The 13,884-nt window shown below is 42.5% G+C and overlaps 1 protein-coding gene across 2 annotated transcripts; it reads right to left on the reverse strand.

The window, feature by feature from the left end:
* Nucleotides 1-47: 47 nt before the first annotated feature.
* Nucleotides 48-13,679, reverse strand: MFN2 (mitofusin 2). 2 transcript variants are annotated; one of them, XM_030507549.1, is made up of 19 exons: nucleotides 13,600-13,679; nucleotides 13,088-13,239; nucleotides 12,657-12,835; nucleotides 11,863-11,998; nucleotides 11,345-11,507; nucleotides 10,691-10,815; nucleotides 10,258-10,366; nucleotides 10,056-10,163; nucleotides 9,524-9,677; nucleotides 8,868-8,935; nucleotides 8,574-8,695; nucleotides 8,111-8,237; nucleotides 7,373-7,477; nucleotides 6,542-6,644; nucleotides 5,642-5,862; nucleotides 5,359-5,508; nucleotides 4,267-4,463; nucleotides 3,754-3,888; nucleotides 48-3,092 (listed from the first exon to the last, which is right to left on the reverse strand). In XM_030507549.1, exons 3-19 carry the CDS (start codon nucleotides 12,829-12,831, stop codon nucleotides 3,023-3,025), a joined length of 2,268 nt encoding a protein of 755 aa, XP_030363409.1. In that variant the 5' UTR covers nucleotides 12,832-12,835; nucleotides 13,088-13,239; nucleotides 13,600-13,679; the 3' UTR covers nucleotides 48-3,022. The 2 variants fall into 2 exon arrangements, with proteins under 2 accessions (XP_030363409.1, XP_030363410.1); XM_030507550.1 differs by lacking the exons at nucleotides 13,088-13,239; nucleotides 13,600-13,679 and having other exon boundaries at nucleotides 354-3,092; nucleotides 12,633-12,714.
* Nucleotides 13,680-13,884: the final 205 nt, after the last annotated feature.

A 13,884-nucleotide genomic window follows, 5' to 3' on the forward strand; every position in this document is an offset into this window, starting at 1 on the left:
ACAATTGAAGACTTTGTATCACAACATGCAGAACACATCAGGATAAATATTTTTCCAATTCATATTTATTTTGGTTTCCATTGTTTACAGCATTGATACAGGAATAATTCATGCAAATTTATCACCTTAAATACAGCAGAGAGAAAACTCACTGGTAAGAGTATTTCAAAGAGCTCCATCAACATAACACAATGAGAAAAGTGAGCAGCAGCAATAAGATAAAGTGCATTTAGCCGACCTTCTTTAATACGAGTTTGGGGAAGACTGGGTTTGGAATTACCTGTTCTAAGGATTAACTTAACATTCTTTACGAACATCAGAAGAGAACAGGCTCCTTGCTGATAAGTGTTTGCTCCTCCACCACTCTGAGTTAAAGAAGTACAGCTGCATTTTGTTGTAAAGGAATTCAGCTCATAGGCTTTTCTGTTAAAAGTTTGATTCTTGATCACTCAGGCTTCTAGGGACAAAGGTTACAGACATACTTAAAACATTCTTGCCTCCCATGTTAGCAGTTTTGCTTCTTAAAACTTTCAAGTGTTTCTTTCCCCGTTCTACAGGTTAGGTTTCAGCACAGCAGTGGGAATGCCTCCACCACCACAACCTGAACAGTGTCGGGAACACACACACTGGCAAGACCACAGATTCTAAGAGCCCCTCAGTCTCTCTTCCCTTTGCAGATCAGACACTGGCTTAAAGATCAGCTCATTTATCAGATTTCCCCTAAAGGTCCAATGAAGAGATGCTACCTCACGCCTTTAAAAGCAAGCTCAGCATTTCAGACAGCCTAGAACTGCTGAGCAGTGGTACATCTTCATCTTCCCCTACCTGGCACTGACAATTTCCTGGTGTATTAGGGATGTGCTTAATGTTTTAGCTCAACAGCACAGCACATAGCCTGTTAGAGCTGCGTACATGATAACTTGAGAGACTAGAAATCTGAATTTATTCACATAACGCCTGCAGCAGAATAACAGTGGATGATTCCACTTACTCTGGTATACTTCACCACAAGCCTAGGGAACACATTTCCAGAGGCAAGGACTCAATTTTCTTTCTTACTCCTTCTTGGATCTGATCCAAGACATATTTATGTCCTGGTGGTTGCCAACCAAGGCCAAGGCCTCTGATTAAAACAGCTTTTCAGTTTGGGTTGGATTCAAAGTTGTCTGCTGGAAGCGGAATGTTTGTTTGCTTCCTGCATTCCAGAGACAGAACAAGAGTCTCACTGTCAGCTCCTGCATGATCAAGATACTTCAAGTCTTACTTGCAAATGTCAGAACAGCCAGAAGTACTTACTGACGTTTCACTATTCTTACTCCCTCAAGTATCAGGCAGCTGCTTCTTTGTGGAACTTCTGTGACGTATGAAACAGGGGATTCGTGACAGGCATATATATTCACATCTGAGTATGAATGAGAAATCCTAAGGCCAGCTGATACCATTTGCAAGTGAAAAGTCTGTCAATGTGACAAAAACCCTCACTGTTAGTAGCTCTGAACTCACCTGGGACCTGCTCAAAGAGAGCTCATATTCTCTGAAGTTCGACACTGACCAGATTCGGGTTCTCACTAACCTCAGAACTACAGGATCCGATTCTGGATTCCTCAGACATTTTGTGGGGAACAAAAAGGTTATAGCCAACATATGGCAAAATATTGAACCACCAAGTGGAAAAGAAACTTTGCAACATAGGAACCTGATCCTGGTACAACTAAAATTAGTGGGAATGTCTCCTTTATCAATTCCAACAGGAAATGACTCAAGTCCTTACAATTCCCAAATCTTATACTCCAAATTCAAAATCGCTTTAGGGCAAACCTCAATGATTAATTTAATCCATTTGCAAATAAATAACGTCTTTAAAAAAAATAAGTTGCCATGACCCATTCCTGCCCTGGCATAACATACAAGGGATAGGTCTCCCCCTGGCCCAGAGGAGCTGCACTGCCAGCTCATTCTCATACTTTTAACAGAAGAGAAACAAAATCAAATCATATTACTGCAGTGGACTGTCACATCCTATGGGAACTCTGCATTAATCAAAATCCCTTACAGCTTGTAATCCTCATGCTGTTCTTGTGGCCAAATTGTGGTAATGGAATTCCAAAGGCCTGCTTCCAGAAACACAGCTGTGTGTTTCCAAAGACGAACCCCACATTCATCAACTCATCTCTTACATTCCTTTATACATTCCACCAACTGAGTGGTTTTTGCTATTTTTCTTCCCAACAAGCTGTCAGATTCCCTGCACTACCCCCTTCACAGGAGCTAGTTATGTCCTTGAAAACTATTTGTCCATGGTATGAAATGGGCCAGACTGCATGATTAAATTGCTCTTAACAGGAAGAAATTAACTCCAAAGACAATAAGCTTACCAAAACTAAATCTTACTCCCTCTTGCTCTGGAAGAGAACTGGGTTTTGTTCATCGGTTTAAACATCCTGACAGTAATAAACCTTTCTATGAAGGGACATGGTGATTCTCTGTCATAGTCTATAATAACGGAATATTAACCTAGGAGAGAGGCCTGCGTGGGCTATAAATGCACTGTGAAACCATCGTTACACCTGTGTGCAAGGGATCTGTGTTTAGACAATCTGCTGTTTGTCACACATACATAAACTCGGGGCTTGGAAGTCAAAAGATCTACCTTCATGTAGTAAAATGAAGGACTCTTTAAAGATGTGTCAGAATAACTTTTAGCCTGATAAATATTTGGTTTCAATTTGTTACTGTACTTGATTTTGCTTTAAAAAGCCCCCTGTGAATGTATGAAGCACACATTCCTTCTGAAGTAGCCTGAAGTAGTCTCACAGGAAGGAAAAGAAGAGTTATCGACAGCTAGTGTTTAGAGGTGGGACACAAAACAGGGAAGCACAATCCTATCGTTCACACAGCAACTGGAAACATAGCAATAGGCTTTTGCCTATTTCCTTCAGGGAATTCCATCACCCACCATGTTCTCTGCAGTAATTAAGAGAGCACTGAAGGGAAACAGCATTGATTTTCTGTTCCTCCCACACTATCTGCTTTGCTGCAGGTACTGATGTGTGAACATGTTGAGCTCGCTGTCAAGCCAACCCGCTTTATTCCTGCAAGGACAGAAAATCTCAATGAGGTGGGCACAACAGCTGTTCTCAAGCCCATCTGAAAGAAGCATGACTCAAATGAGTCAACAGCCAGGCATGGAGAGGAGTGCCAGAGGTCCATTCCAAAACACCACTACCATCCTCTGCCCTTCCTCAGGTCGGGAACACTTGCCCACTAACAATCCCTGGGCTTTGAGATTCAAACAGAGATCCTGGTCACAACTTCACATTGCTCTTACCATGTAGATAAGGCATGTTTGAAAAGTTCTTCCCAACAACTTTTGCAGGGTGAAGAAAAACATCAGACAACTGTGTACTGTGCAAGGGTGAGGCTTTTTGCATAATTTTGTAATAGCCTGAAGGAGTTTGTAGGAGCAGAGGACTGTATTTTGACAAACGGAAAGGAACTGTAACTCCAAACAAACCAAAAACAGGAAGGAAAAGGGGTTGTGTGAAACAGAAGATTTAAATGACTGTCAACACTACATGGGAAAGCACAGGGGGAAAGGGAACACGATGCGGCAGAGAGATGCTGATGCCTGCACATGAAATGCTATGATGGAAGGACTGCACTCAGATACACCCTAATCTGAACATCTTGGGGCAATGCCATGAAAAACAACTGTATGCAAACATCTGTGTATAGGGGATAATAAAATCTCACCTGAGCAGTTTTGCTTTGCTCTGCAGTGAATCCAGAACTTCAATTTTTTTATTCATGGCAGAAATTTCCTGCTCAAGATTCTCTCGTGTGACATCCACTTGCTGACACAAATGAGCAAACGTTCCAGCCAGCTCTCTGTGAAACAAGAAAAGTTGGATACAACGAGAAGTAAATCAAGAAGCAAATTCAAGGAATAAATCCCTTTGATATACAGTGATTACGATACAGACTCAGATGTTCATCTTTCCATTTTTGCACAAGAATATGTTAGAGCATCAGAACAATTTGAGAGGCAGAAGCACATTAACACTAATGATCAACAACACCCAAATACTACATCAGTAATTCAAATTTTCTTTTAAAACATGTTTTTAAATCTGGAATTCAACATGCAGCCTTATCTTATTTCAACAAGGAATATCACTGCAGCTAAACCCAGGACAATCACTGAAAGAAAACCAACAATCAAACAATAGAACTAGTTAAGGTTTTAACTGAATATAGGAAACTTACTGTTGGACTTGGTGGCTGCAATTAGAACCTGTGTAACTGACGATGAGCTGCAATTTCTCTCCAGCATACTCTACAAATTGCCTCTTGAAAGCTCTCTCCTTTGCTTTTGTGGTCCAGGTGAGGCGCTCATATACATAAAGGAGCCCATAAAGGCCAAAAGAGAGAGCAATCAGTCTCCAACCCACAGCCTTCCAGACCTAAAAAAAGCACAAGGAAAACCAAATGACATGATCACCCAGGAAGGATGCTGACTCCTAAGAGTGATGCCTAGAGTTTTGCACTTATATTTTAGGCACATGAAACTGACTTGCAAGAGGTTTTGCTGGTCAGACAGCTTACTACTGATGTGCAGTCTACAAAATAAACCTACCTAACGTAAACTACTGGGGCTCTGTATGGGTTATCTCTTCCAGCACATTTAAATTACATCTGCAAGTGCAAACGAACTTTGTTTGGTTCACAGAATCCCTGTTCTGGAAGTAAAAAGACATTTTTAAGTGACCATCTCCCCTTTGAGAAATCATCCACCCCTAGACACTGTGACTCTGGCACTAAAGAAATTTAAGATTCTTCCTGCAGGAGGAACTAGAGTTACCACCTAAGTTATACCTCTTATGCCTCCATAGTTTGGAGACATTCAAGATTCAAAACATCCATCACTTTCAAAAGACAGAAAAGCAGGAAGTGCTGATTTGATCTAAAATAAATTAGGCATAGTATCTAAAATTAAGTGCTCTCCTCCCCTTCCAGCAAGATAACCATGATCAGAGGTTCTTGTTAGATATTTCTGTCCTAATTTCTCTGTAAATGGGAAAAGAAAAATACTGATTTTTCTATTATTCTTACAAAGGAACCAGAGACTAATGCTTTTGTAATGTACGACAAATGTGTCATCTTCACAAGAAGCCTGGCTCCAAGCCTAACTGTTATGCAGAATAAGCTCAATATTTATACTCAAATGGAAGATATCAAAGAAGAATGTATTTCACTATCTGCGACCAGCAAATATCTACAGGATTCAGCAGTGCAAGAATTTTTCCAGTCAGTGCTCCCACTGTATTTACATAAATACTGCTCAGATTGCCAACGCACCACACCACCAACCACGATGATCCCCATGGAAGTTCGGGAAGTCAATGAGGCCAGTCCAGTCACCATCGACACCATTAGCTCTTCCTGGGTCATAGAGCCCTGAGGCAAAGGAGGCAGACTGGGATTTGCTGGTGTTAAAGGGCGTTGAACCTGATTACAAAAGCAGTGACAAAACAAAGTACAGAATAAGAGAAGGAAAGCCACTGGCCTTCCCACCAAAAAGAGTTCAGTGGCCACTGAAATTATACCACATCTATCCCAACCACAGAATGAGGTATCTTACCTGGTCATTATAGCCCATCAAGGCCCGACGACCATTCTTTGGTCCCAAAAACCTGTTCACCAGCATCGTCCATCCAAGAGAGAAATGGAATTCTATGTCCTCTTGGAAGTCGGCACAAAGCTTGTCACAGTTCAGATCATAGCTGAGCATGAAGCACTGCCGGGGAATTAACATGTCTATCTGGCCCCGCAAAGAGACTGGGAGAAGGGGTTTTAAACCATCTGCACAGACAGAAAATTCAAAACACATTCAAAAACCAGCTGCTGAGTTCTCAAGAATTAACTGGACTTGTATTCTGTAATCAGGGTGGTTATGGGTTGTTCCATCCTCCACAGTTCTTTTTCTTAGTACCTTACACTTCCTAAAACCAAGCATGTTGCAAAGCACGAGTTACATCATGAATTAATATTCGACTCTTATTTCTTCAGATCAACTCAGAAGGAAATCTTCCCACAGATCCTCTTAAATCCTTACAGGTAGGTGGTGAAGTTTACAGTTCAGCATTAGCCTGGAAAACCTAAAGGCCTGCGTAAGCACAATACTACTTTTAAAGCTTATATTCAGATAGGCACCTCGTTACAAGTCATGCACATTTCATTAGGATCTTGGCTGGAGAATCTCTCAAGCTGCCAAAGTCACAGTTACTCTCTGCTATGAGGATTAAGCTGGTTGTATATATTCATTAGCAAATCACTGCACAAGTTCAGACATAAGAGTGGAAAAAGCAGGAGTAATTAGTCCTCTCGTAACAGCATTACTACTCAAGATGGAAACTAAGACAATGCTATCATCAACTAAGACATCAGCCACCAGATTAAGCAGAAACCGAGAACATCTACCTACTTATTTTGCACTACAGCTAAAGGAAAGAACAAGGGCAATGTTGCCTGCTGCACTGACCTATCATTTCTTGCTGCATTGTCTGCAGGGAAGCAGTGATTGCATTGGAGCAACGATCTGACATGTTACGGCCCAGGCCTTCCTCAATGTGTTTATGTAGCTCCTGAGAAAGAAAGAAAGGGTTATTAAGCTTAAAATAACCATAGGCAAGATGCAGGCTGCAAGTGCTAGAAATTCTCAGTTGAAAAACCCATCCCAGAACAGAAGCACACATTCTGTCTGCCCACTATTCTAATATTAATTTCACTTTTACCCCCTTTCTTCAGTGAAAGAGAGGAAAAAGCAAATTAAAAATGTCGCATGTACTCTAGTCTAGGAAAAGATCTGTTTGATTTATGCAATGTGATACATCACATGCATCAATTTATCACTGAGGTTATGAAAAAAAATAAAATCTATTTCTCCATTTTTTATTTTGTTTTTTTATTTCATTTTTCAATTTTACTTAAGATGTTCACTTTTTATAGAAGCTGTCCAAACACAAGGGACATTCTAACAAAAGATTGTGCACAACATGAAAAGCTTAACTCATATCCTGTTTGGAAGAATGTTAAGTATCTCAATGATCTGGCACAATTAATGACTCAGAGCTAAAAAAAGGCCTCTTTAAATTGCTTAAGCAACCTGTGAGAAGCAAACATCACTTACAGAATCATAGAATGGTTTGGGTTGGAAAGAACCTTAAGATCATCTAGTTCCAAGCCCCCTGCAAGGGGCAGGGACACCTCACACTAGACCATATCACCCAAGGCTCTGTCCAACCTGGCCTTGAACACTGCCAGGGATGGAGCATTTACCAATATCTTCTGGCAACCTGTTACACTTACTTACACTTTTGTAAACTTTAAGAACTACTTGAGATGGATGGAAGTCTGCTTGGTATTCATCTACCAGCACTGAGAGCCGTCTGATTTCTTCTGCCATTGCATTTGACACCTAGAGAAACAGCACAGGACAGTTTCTATATATCCTGTCCTAGGAGAGACACAAAACCAACACTGAAGACACACATTTCTTAGTAAAAAGGCACTGCTGAACACTAGGCACAACTGTGCCACACATTGTGTGCCAACTGCAATACTGGTAACTTGCAAACAAGGAAGATGGCTGAGAAGTATGTAAACTTATGTCTTGTGTAATAATGCAGACAAAAAAACGAGGCAGTGCAAGACTGTGAAAAATTAACAGGCCTTTTCTGTATACTCATAATAGTGACATTATGCTAGACTGAAATAATAAGGAAACTTATCTGAAATATTTTAGTACTTTAGGAAACATTTAAGACTGAAATATTGTAGCAAAATAATTCCAAAATTAATCAAAGTCTCCCTGTTTATTTAAAGCATCTTGTACAGACTCCAAAAGTTTCCCCCAAGTATTTTCTTTTTCATTTTATTACCTCAAGGGAAAAAAAAGACTAAACCAAACCCCTCTTCTGAAAGTATTCCTTCTCTTCTGATCTCTAACTCCCACATTTCTAGCACTTCAAAGCATTGTCAGCACTTTGCATTTTTCCCACCATGCTGTAGTGGTTTCAGACAACGTTTTTCTGCAGCCACTCCTCCTTACCTGCCTCTCCACTTCTTCTGTGATCTGTTTTATTTTCCGCTTGTAGTCTTGAGTAAGGAGCTCCAGCTGTTTATCAATAAAACCTAAACGCTCCTGTCGTTCCTCTCGCGTTTCCAGACAGTAAACTCTGGGGGAAAAAAGGGAAAACTGCCCATCAGAAGTCAGATAAATGCATTTTTGATCTATAAATATCATTTGAATTCCAGAAACTAGAGAAATTCTCCTGTGCAAAACCAAAATGTTTCAGTATCTACAATACATTACATACACACAGCACAGGACAAAAAAAGAAGTTCTTTTCCCAAAACTTTCTAGTTCACCAGAAGCAAGACTACTGGTACATGTCCTTCCCACTCCCAAACACGCAGTATTCTGCTTTGTATATTAAATCCTCATATTCCTTTAAATTACTCCCAGAATACAAGCTTCTGTTATGCAAGCATCAAGACCCAGCTCTCCTCACCGCTGTTCCTGGGCAGCAATATGCACAGAATCCATGATGAGACGAACATCTTCTGCAATCTGCTTCGCTCTCACCGTGTGCTGCTCAAACTTTGTTTTTACTGCTGACTGTGAGATACATTCCTGCACATAAACAGCAGCCCAAGATTAGCCACAGGCAGAAGCACAATAACACAATTTCTCCTTCCCATATAATCTATTTCTAATACACGGTCCCACTCCACGTTTATAAACTCTTGCCCCCAGCCTTTCAGGAGTAAAACCTAAACAGAAGGTTGGTACACATAATGCTCACCTCAAATCTTCTCTCGAAGTTCTGAAACTCAAACATTCTTACTTGAAATCCATCTGCCAATGCTCCACCTGAGAGAAAGTACAAAACAACCACTTAAGTTTTGAGAAAGCAATCAAATGCCGGGTATCAGGAAATGCTCCTGCTTTACCTTGAAGCCAATGCAAAAGTGCTGCTAAGCCATCTCTTTGTTTTTGACTGCTCTACTAATAATCTGACCCACCCTAATTTTAACTTTTTTTTTTTTTTTTTGGACTAAGATATAGAATCACAGAATCATAGAATGGGTTGGGTTGGAATCTTAAGATTATCTAGTTCCAACCCTCCTGCCATGGGTAGGAACACCTCACACTAGACCATGTCACCCAAGGCCCTGTCCAACCTGGCCTTGAACACTGCCAGGGATGGAGCATTTACCACTTCTCTGGGCAACCTGTTCCAGTGCCTCACCACCCTCACAGTAAAGAACTTCTTCCTTATACCTAACCTGAACTTTCCCTGTTTAAGTTTAAACCCATCACTGCTTGTCCTATGAGTACAGTCCTTGATGAAGAGTCCCTCTCCAGCACCCCTGCAGGCCCCGTTCAGATATTGGAAGGCTGCTATTCTCCATTTTCTTCCCTATAAGAAAATGGAAAGTTTCTGTTAGCTTTCCTTACCTCCTTCTGGCATCCCTTGAGCTTTCTGAATCCTGGCATTGAGCACTTCTTTTGCTGACACAAAGAAAATGCGATCTCCTGCCTGGGCTCGATCCACCACACCTAGCTCATCTACCAGGAAACTGGTGCACCGCTCCATGTGCTGCCGACGCACCTGAGGGACAAACAGGATAAACCCCACATGCAGTTAAATCCACTTTACACTCCAGCTCTTCAAGGTTAGACCAGGCATCCTGATGCCCTCTGCTGGTCTAAACTACTAATACACAAGAATAAGGAATAGCTTTGCCACTTGATGGAATCTTCCAGAGGTTATCGAAGTGATCTCACTTCAAAAGGCCCTTGTGAAACTCTTGATTTCCAGCTCTGAATTCAAGAGGCCTGATCACTAGTCTATCCTCCCTCTAGTTGCCACACAATGGTAATAAAAATACATACTGTAAAACACATACAACACTATGATTCTACCTGCAAGGACCAGAGTCAAAAATGGACTCCATGCAAAGAGAAAGAATTTAAACACATGACAAACCTCTTCCATGTATTCTGGTTCAGAGGCAGATGCATCCCAGCGGTTATTTAAAATAAATATATTGGGTCGAGACAGACGTTCATTCACCTTGTGAAAGAACTGTTTCTCCTAAGCAAAATGGAACAAAACCTCTTCAGATTAGTATGTCAATTTTTTTCGTAACTTTTAGCCAAATTCACTGAACGAGTGGACTTGAACATACAGTTTGCATCAATGTTGATTCAGAATTTGCCACCAGGACAAATACGTCAGCATCTAGACAGAATTTGTCAATCCAACTGTCCAGCTCTGTGGTAACATCAATGCCAGGGCTAGCAATAAAAAGAGAAGAGATGTTACTATGCTGTGGAAACAGCAGAAATAGAATTAAAAAGGTTAACAAGAGATGTGTTTCAGCTTTTCAGGACATTAATTTCCCATGTCTGAGCTACGCTGTGCTGAGGTGACACAGAGTACAGGCTAAAAGGCAGTACCAATCAAGAGAAGCTCTGACTGCTAACTACAGGCAAAGAACTTTAACCCCTGTCACAGACTAGAACAGGGTCAATTTCCTTGATGTTTGTTAAATTAGTATTTGAAGACATTCTTGTAATTAATATGTGATAAGTAGGGAAGGAAAGAAAGATATTTCTCACCTGTCCATCAGCACCAAGTCATCCTTTAAGAGAGGACATTTGGAATTGGGCCACATTACACTGACTAGGCTGCCAGCATTCAGAAGTTCATCTTGATGAAGGGCATGAGCCAGCTGGTTTACTGTCTATTAAAAAGATGGATCATTTATAACATTTCCTGCATGCTAAGACCCATTAACACAATTACCTCCCCTTCAGAGCTCTTCACAGACAATTTAAGATAAAACCCAGCTCCAAATCACTTTCTCCCTGGGAGGTTTTCCACATAAAATTTACTTGAGTTTCCTAGTCAAAAGGCAACTGCCTAGTGAGAGTTTACTGTCAAGAAAGGTTACTGAAGAACTACCAGGAAGTCTGTGCTCCCTGCCAGTCGTACAGAGCTCAGAACTTCCCGAGTCGTTGTTCTGGTTCCCTGCTATCACTAACAAATGCAACCTATCATCTTTTTCATAAAATGAGAACATTCCACCCTGTAACTTGCTCCATTCCTCCCTTCCTACATCTAACAAAAACCTGTTCTTCATCTCTACTCCTTTAATGATTAAATACTTTAACTGTGAAGCTTATTCAAAACGCCTTAATTTTTTGCTCCTTCCTTTTTCTGGCACTTCTAAAGAGCTCTTCTCCTTTCTCTCATGCTTAAGGAAACCATACCTTAACACTTTTCTTTTCCTCTGAGCCTTCAGTAAGCAGGAAAGCTTCATGTCCATCTGTCCCCTCTACACGCAGGAAACAATTAGTGGTGTGTCCAATTCCTGAGGGAAGGACTTTGTCCCACAGCATGGCATTTATCACAGTGCTTTTCCCATTGCTTGTCCTGAAGTCAGATTAAAGAACAGTATAGCTAGGCTTCTGAGACTCAGGTATACTTGCCTTGCTATTACAGAAAGCAAGTTCCCTAAACCAAGCAGTACCACAAGCATTAATAATTTAGGTGCCAGAGGCAGCTTACAAAAAGATTTATTTTATTTTAAGTATACTTTCAAGTTGAAGAATTATGTGCTACAATATTTGTTTCCAGTTTACAAGAGGACTAGTACTAGGGACATGCCCATTACAAGCAAAAGCTGGAGCATTAGTGTTTCTATAAATATTTTTTACTGGCTACAGTCCTAAAGATGGCAGCTGTTTTACTGAGTGGGGAGTGTAGGCAACAGAAGCACGTGACTCACCTGCCAAAAAAAGCAACCTTCATGTGTCGCCTCGCCAACACTTCACTAATGCCATTCACTTTTGACAGGTAGCCTTTGACTTCCAGTACCTGCTCTTCTGTGGTGACAGGATCAAGCTCTACATTCTTGTGTGTGTCTAAAACCAAAATACATCACGTCTCTGAATTGCAGAAGTCATCTGTCTCACTACTCCTCACGATGTAACACACATAACTAAATTATTATCTGTGTCCCAAAGACTGCGTGGCTAATCTTCGCACATGCAATTACACCCTGAAGCAATTTTGCATCAGTGTTTATCAGCTGGTCTCTTTTGCATAGCTAATAACCATTCCCAACCTTAGGACTGCCTTAAACAGTACACAGCCAACACTTCAAATACTCCAACACTCTTAAAAATAAATCTTCTGTCTGTATCTTAAGCTGTTAAAGCCAATTATTGGCATACGCTATGTGTCACTTGCAACATGTCTAGGTAAGAACTGAAAGAACTACAGGCAAAAAACCTGAAGGGTCTCATATAGCTTATTTTTAAACTTCCAAACAACAGAAAGAACAAGCATAGCTCACTAACTAGCTGTTTCCTCACATGCGTGAACTTGTCAGCTTGAAAATATGAACCCTGAACTCCACCCAAATTCAATAAAATAATCTTCTTATTATAAATATTGATATATAAACAGCATGAGGGTACAAATAAACACAGGCCTAGCAGTGTCACTTAACTGAATGAGGGGGTTTTGCTGTGTGGGTGAAGCACTGTTACACACCTGCAGTTCAAGAACCCAGCTTACCTTCCAGGAACGAGGCGCTCTCACTGATGTATGCAGCCAGTTGTTCAAAGATACCATTGATTTTCTTCTTTGCAGTGACAAAATGTTTAAGTGGAGAAGCATTTACCTCAGCCATGTGTCTTTTATCCTTCTTCACTGCAACTATTGACTTGGAACGAGTAAACAGCAGGGACATTGCGCTACAGGGGAAAATACAGTAAATAAAGGTGGCTCACTAAGTGCAGCAGCTATCCAACTAAGCATCCTATGAAGAGCTAGTTAAATACACATTTTAAAAATAGCCTTCTTTCTTACACACAGAAATTGTTCCATTTTTTACAACTAGACATTACTCATATATCAGAAAGTTAAAAAAAAAATAAAATCCAATTTTCCTTCTCCCTCCCAGTAAACAGGCCCCTGGTGATCACTTCTCCTCTTCCTCCGCTTACTTTGAGTTTCGTTTTCACCAGACAGGCATGGTCAGCTCGAGTCCCTCTTGAACATGAACGCCTGCAGGCCGTTTACCTGCCCTCTCCCTCGCTCTGACCGGACTCTGTCCCGCAGCTCTTCCAGCGACGCCGAGTCCAGCCTGTCCCCCTGCCTGCAGCAAAGGGACATGGGGGATGAGGGACACAGGCTGCCGAGCTCCGTGGTGGGCGAGGCTGTGCTCCCCCGCCATCGCAGTGCCCAGGCGATGCGCTGGCTGATGCTCCGGGCGGCCGCCATCGCCTTCTCCTCACGCCTCAGGGGGCTGGCGCGCACGAGCAAAGGGCGGGAATCGCCCCTCTCCCTCTCCCACCGCGCGGCGCGCACCACCACGCAGAGGCGGCAGGACCATGCCCCGCCGGGTCCCCCACTCCCCTTCCCTCCCTTCCCCTGCCCCTACCGCCCGGGGGAGCCGGGCCCGGCTTGGACCGGCTCCCACCACCCCTTCGCCGGCAGGCACCGCCCCACCTCTCACCTTCACCTCCGCTCCCGCACGGCCGCCATGACACCCCGCGCCACCGTCACCCGCCCGGCGCCAAGGCGGCGCGTGTCATCGGCGCGCGACGGGCGGGCCCTCTCGCGGGGCACCATGGGAGCTGTAGTTCTGACGGCTTCAGCCCCCACCCAGGCCTCAGCCCCGCTGATAGAACCGCGGGTGCGGGGTTTACGCGGGTTCCCCGGGCCGGCATCGCGCAACCGAGTGACAACGGGCTCTGCAACCCCCACCGCGGCACGGGCGGAGGAAAGACACAACAAACCA

The sequence above is a fragment of the Strigops habroptila genome, chromosome 16 (assembly GCF_004027225.2).
Source record: "Strigops habroptila isolate Jane chromosome 16, bStrHab1.2.pri, whole genome shotgun sequence".
In the NCBI taxonomy this organism is placed as follows: Eukaryota; Metazoa; Chordata; class Aves; order Psittaciformes; family Psittacidae; genus Strigops; species Strigops habroptila.

Excerpts from the sequence above, each read along its gene's own strand:
- MFN2 (XM_030507549.1), bottom strand. The coding sequence starts at position 12,831 with ATGTCCCTGCTGTTTACTCGTTCCAAGTCAATAGTTGCAGTGAAGAAG. Across the intron at positions 10,367-10,690 it reads GACTTGGTGCTGATGGACAG|CCCTGGCATTGATGTTACCA; the intron begins GTGAGAAATATC and ends TTTTATTGCTAG. Across the intron at positions 7,478-8,110 it reads CAGAAGAAGTGGAGAGGCAG|GTGTCAAATGCAATGGCAGA; the intron begins GTAAGGAGGAGT and ends CTGTTTCTCTAG.